The sequence below is a fragment of the Nematolebias whitei genome, chromosome 6 (genome assembly GCF_014905685.2).
Source record: "Nematolebias whitei isolate Nwh7 chromosome 6, NemWhi1, whole genome shotgun sequence".
Taxonomy (NCBI): Eukaryota; Metazoa; Chordata; class Actinopteri; order Cyprinodontiformes; family Rivulidae; genus Nematolebias; species Nematolebias whitei.
Genome location: NC_056503.1, coordinates 39662164 through 39668350, shown reverse-complemented (window position 1 = coordinate 39668350; position 6187 = coordinate 39662164). Strand labels below are relative to the sequence as shown.

Here is a 6187-nt window from a genome sequence, read left to right as displayed (position 1 = left end):
TTTTTTTTAGTTTTTTTTTTATTAAGTCCTTGACCTAAATTAAATTTGCAGGTGAACTAATGATCCTAGCCCTGTGATGGACTGGATACCTGCCCAGGGTGTACCCCACCTCTAGCACAGTAACTGCTGGATATGGGCACCAGCGACCACCAGGGACCCCCGCGACCCGAAAAGGAAGAACCGAAAAGGAAGAAGATAATGGATGGATGGACTTATGTGCATAAACAATATCAACATTAAGTTAAAGAAAAAGGACAAGGTTCATAAGAATATACAACATAATATTCAAAATAAAATAAAATAAATGTATTATGTGCAGATAAAGTATCTTTCAATATCAGGGCAGTTTACGAGAAAGTGCATCGTGTCAAAACCAACTTTTTCTTAAAAGCGATCATAACCTTTTCACGAATTTCTTTTGTTTTTAGTCCATAGATGATTGGATTTAATGTTGGGGGGAAGATTAATGTAGACACTCCAATGAATCTTCTCACATGTGGCGGAATGTTTTTAATTCTGTACGATATGATAGAAAAAAGGCCTAAACATTCCATCAATAGAAACACAAAAAGATGCGTAGCACACGTCTGCAGAGCTTTTGCTTTAGTGTCTGATCGTTTAGTTCTAAAACATGCAAGTAGAATCTGGAGATAAGTATAAAAAACTGTTGCATTAGCTATCACTTGTGAAAGAGCACTTATAAAAAGCCCGTAGATGTTATTTATAGTTGTATCGTCACAAACCAGTGCCAGCAAAGTTGTATTTTCACAATAAGGGTGACTTATTTCAGATCGACAGAAGCGCAAACGTAAAAGAAGAATAAATAGCCCAGCTATTAAAGCTAGACAAGACGTCCACACAGCTGTGACTATTTTTATAATGTGAGCTTTAGTCATAACAGTGTTGTAATGCAAAGGGTTGCATATGGCCATGTATCGATCATATGCCATAGCAGCTAGAATGAACACAGTAGTTGCTGCATAAAGATGGATGAAAAAAGCTTGTGTGGCACAAGTTGAGAATAAAATCGTTCTGCTGTTTGTCATTATTTCCTTAATGAGCTGCAAAAAGAACGCAGAGGAGCCTATCAGGTCATTGATAGGAAGGCTGACCAGGAAGAGATGCATCGGCTGGTGCAAAGATTTGTTCAGCACGATGGTGAGAATCAGAGTAAGGTTACAGAAAATTATGATCATGTAGTTGAGAGTTGCAAAAATAAATACAGGGACGACACTTTCATTTGACAGGTTGTAGCCTTGAAAGTGTAAAAAAACGGATGTGTTGTACGAGAGGTCCATAATTCTCTTCTCATCTGTAGAGATACAAATATCATTTACAGATTCATATACACAGCATCAATCAACAAGCAAGCCCACTAAAGAGTCATATACTGTACATGAAATACTCAAAATGTTCAACCAAGATAAAAATAACATTAATATTTCAGTTCCTATTAGCAAACTGAAAATGTCCTACTTTTACAGGCTAAACGAACAATATTTAAACACGCTCTTCTCAGTGTGCTTTGAAATTAAACTTGAAAAGCAAACAAGAAGATTTTATCAAAATCATTCTTAAAAAATAAACTTTTTCAGAGAAATTTCAGTCTTATGATTATTTTTTTCAAGTGTTTGGCAACAAACATCTTACAATGACAGGTAAGGCGTTCAGTGGGACTGGCATCTTTATACCTGAGGGTTTTTTCTGAACATCATATGTTTCCCAGGAGTGCTCCGGGTTATTATTATTATTATTTTTGTTCCAGATTATTAATCGTTGGTAATTTGTTAATAAAAAGCAATAGAACGTGTTAAATTCAAACGTTAAATTAATAGTCATGTCTTTTCAGAACTTTATATTCATAAGTTCTTGGGTTTTCAGTCCACAGTCAAAAAAGGTTTTTAAAACTTAAATAAGAAACTCCAACAACTTTTCTCAGATAAAGGGATACGCTCAAAGGGTTGGGAGAGAACTGGAAATGCAACATTTATTTGTAACAATAAGAAAACAAGTAATGTGTATCACAAGTTTGAATGTTTCTATTTTCCTTCGTGTCTGTCTTATTAGCAATAAACTTGAGTGGAAATATTGGAGGTCTGGACCCCCCTACTTTAGGAAAAACAAAGATGGGGGAGATACATTCAGTGCATTCAGTTTGTTTCTGCAAGTTGTCTACCTGACAAATACATTAATGAATGTTTAATTTTCATTTCATTTTACAACAGTACATTTGCATTTAAATTAAGGGACCCCTAAACATTGCTCTTAATAATTTCCTCCCCCCCCCCCCCCCCCCAAATAATAAGGTGGGTTTGAGTTTGCTTTCAGCTTCTCAGACTCAGTAAGTATTTTGGATAAAAGACGAAACATTTCAACAAAGAAGAACCCGTCCAGATGACCTGATTCAACCTTGTCAGATATATCTGCATTAATTACTGAGCATGCATCAGCAACAGTCCAATTTGGTTTCATTCCAGATTGTGGTACCAAAAAATGTGATCAGTGTATCTGTCATGTTGGTCGAAAATGTGGGTAAATGGTGAGGGTTGTGTCAGGAAGAGGATATAGTGTAAAACAACAAATATGTGAGTTCCTCCAAGCGACACTATACCAAATTAGTCAAGGTTTGTTAACAATAACCAACACCAGTGCTGTTGACAAACAGGTTGCTGGCCAAAATTGTGTGACTGGTATTTAAAGACCGTGAGGAGGGAAATGTGTCATGAGAAAGAGGGAGAAGAGGGAAGTCATGAGTGGACTGAGAGACTGAGTAAGATGACTGAGGATAACAACTCTATAGGCACAATGATATACAAAGGTAGAGTTGGCTGACATGATGCAGAAAAGGAAAGTAGATACTGTATATAATGTGTACAAGAGATCAAATGGAAGGGCAGCAAAGCTTATAGCACTATGGTAGGGTTTAAGCTCTTTTGCGATAATGTGAATTGGAAGAGGAAGTAGAGGTGGTCATGAAGAAGGACCTTGAAAAGAATGTACCGGTAGTAGAGGTGGAAAAAAAAAGTGCATAAATGATGTGTCTGAAGGTAGAAGATTTGAGGTTGAATGTTGTCGGTGGTTATACTCCACATGTGATGTGATGAGGGGAGAAAGAAAAAATCTGGAAGGATCTAGTGACAAGGTTCTGGTTTTGGATTCAGTAACGGCACCAAACAGCAAGAATGGTTTAAAGAGTTTATTAAAGCAGAGCTGCTGGTGGCGATCTGGGTCCGTGGATGGCTCGGATATGTAGAGACAGAAATCTTGTGGGATTGACTGTGAAGGTTCTCAGAGAAATACAAACAGTCACTAATCTTCACAGTCAGGCAGAGAAAGGAATCCTTATGACTGGGCGATCCGATGACAACACCTGCAGTGAGTGAGATGCAGCAGAGCAGGAGATTTATGCAGCAAGAGGCTTTGGAGCAGATCCAGAAACGAGGTCTGATAGAACAGGCAGGGGACATACATAAGACTTCAGAAATCCTTAACTTAATCCAAAGCGAGATCCATGGATGTGCTATGGCTTCTCCAGTTTCTCCTATTGTTGCCATTGTTGTACATGGAGGAGGTAGAAAAGAGAGGTTTGGCATCTTTTTCAGGGTCATTGGTTCAGGTATGTTGATGACACCTGGGTTAAAATTAAATCTCAGGAAGTCCAACATTTCACTGATCACAACTCTGTGGATAAATATATAAAACTATAAATGTGGATACATATATAAAGTTAAGATGTAAAATATGGCACAGGCTGGGCTGTGAGGACTCGGTCTCTGAAGGAGGACATTTGCAAACTGATCGGAGTCATTAGGACTCTGTACCACAGAGCTGACAGTGGTCCCATTAACTCAGGAGCCAGGCAGAAGGAGAAATCACACACAAGACAGGCTCTAGAGCAATGTGGATATCCTAACTGGGCCTTCTTGAAAGCAGAGAAGAAACCCAAACAGGACTCCAGCTAGCCATCATGTGAAAAGGAGGAACCCAGACCCAGACCAGTGGTCATTCCATATGTTGTGGGAGTTTCAAAGAAACTGAGACATTTATTTTCTAAAAATGACGTCCCAGTGGTTTTTAAACCCCAAAATACATTACGGCAAAGACTGGTTCATCCCAAAGATCCAGTCCCCCGGCACAAACAGAGTAATGTTGTGTACGCTGTTCAGTGTCAGGAGGGCTGTGATCAGTTTTACATCGGGGAAACTAAACAGCCACTGGCCAAAAGGATGGCCCAGCACAGAAGATCAACATCATCAGGCCAGGACTCTGCGGTCTACACTCATCTCCAGGCCAGCGGTCACTCTTTCAGGGATGAAGATGTTCACATCCTGGATAGAGAGGAACGATGGTTTGAGAGAGGAGTAAAGGAGGCCATCTTTGTGAAAAGAAACCGTCCATCATTAAACAGGGGTGGAGGCCTACGTGTTCAATTGTCCCCCTCTTACAATGCTGTGATTGCTAGTATCACTCAGCCCTCTGTGAATAGTAAACAGCCATCAGTGTGCTAATGATCCATTGTTAGGCTGATGGTCCTTCTTGAGCATGTGATCAGCTGGTTTTGGTTGTCAGCAGCAAACTGGTTGATCCACTCTAAGAAGGTGCTATTTAAGAGACTGAGCTGAAAACAGCACCTCAGACTGAGGAAGTCTCTCGGACGAGAGACGAAACGTTTCTACATTTTTTTGTTGATTTGCTTTGTTTTGTTTTTTTGAATGTCCATAGGACCAGATTTAACTTTTTTAGAGTATTAATAGGTGTATGGGATGCTGTTGGCTGTTGTATCATGTAATAGATAAACGTGGCTATAATGACAAATTTTAAAAAGTTATAGACAAAAACAACTGGACTATATTTATTATACAATACTTTATGTTTTATTGTTTTTTTTTCTTGAACTTTTTAGAATTTACCATGTTCTGGATGACTGAGAATCTTCACCAGCTTCTAATGACTCAATGGACACTGCCTCCCCACCTTCATTCTGCTCTCTGCTTGGAACCGTCAAAATAGCTGCACCACCCCAGTGACTGTCCACCTCTTACAATGCTGTTATTGCTAGTATCACTTAGCCCCCCCTGTGAATAGCAACAACTCGTAATGAATGCCAACAACAAACTGTTCATACAATTTGAGTAGGTGATATTTATAAGACTGAGTTTATTATAGCTCCTCAGACTGATAAAGTTTTTGGTATAAAAGATGAAACATTTCAACATTTGTTTTTTAATTTTAATTTTTTTTATTTATTTACTACATCCATCCCGAAGACCTGACTTAAATTTGTTAGATTCAACACATAGTAACACTTGATGCCAAGAAAAGAAGAAGTTGTTTTAAGATTATTATTTTTTTGTTTGTTTTAGTGTAGTTGTTTTAAAAAGAGACACTTAAACCAATGTTTTCAACATTAGATGCTCGGTCTCAAAATGTTATACAAAGTATATACAGGTATATGTGTGTATATATACAAACCGGATTCCAAAAAAGTTTGGACACTAAACAAATTGTGAATAAAAACTGAATGTAATGATGTGGAGATGGCAAATGTCAATATTTTATTCAAAATATAATATAGATGAAAGAACAAAAGTTTAATTTGAGTAAATGTAACATTGTAAAGGAAAAAAGTGTTGATTCAAAATTTCAGTGTCAACAAATCCCAAAAAAGTTGGGACAAGTAGCAATAAGTGGGTGGAAAAAGGAAACTGAGCATATAACGAACAGCTGGAAGACCAATTAACACTAATTAGGTCAAATGACAACATTGGGTATAAAAAGAGCTTCTCAGAGTGTTAGTGTCTCTCAGAAGCCAAGATGGTAAGAGGATCACCAATTCCACCATTGTTGCGCAGAAAGATAGTGCAGCAATACCAGAATGGTGTTACCCAGCGTAAAATAGCAAAGACTTTTAAGTTATCATCATCAACCGTGCATAACATCATCAAAAGATTCAGAGAATCTGGAACAATCGCTGTGTGTAAGGGTCAAGGCCGTAAAACTCTACTGGATGCTCGTGATCCCCGGGCCCTTAAACGTCACTGCACCTCAAACAGGAATGCCACTGTCAAGGAAATAACAGAATGGGCTCAGGAATACTTCCAGAAAGCATTGTCAGTGAACACAATCCACCGTGCCATCCGCCGTTGCCAGCTGAAACTCTACAGTGCAAAGAGGAAGCCATTTCTAA

General features: G+C 38.4%; 1 protein-coding gene across 1 annotated transcript; it reads right to left on the bottom strand.

Annotated features, from left to right (window-relative positions):
- Nucleotides 1–347: 347 nt before the first annotated feature.
- LOC119411337 (olfactory receptor 52K1-like) lies at nt 348–1298 on the bottom strand. The gene has a single exon (XM_037678279.1). It carries the CDS (start codon nt 1296–1298, stop codon nt 348–350), a length of 951 nt encoding a protein of 316 aa, XP_037534207.1.
- Between the last annotated feature and the right edge of the window lie 4889 nt (nt 1299–6187).

Bases quoted from the DNA above. Each gene is read 5' to 3' on its own strand.
- LOC119411337 (XM_037678279.1), bottom strand. From the start codon at position 1,298: ATGGACCTCTCGTACAACACATCCGTTTTTTTACACTTTCAAGGCTAC.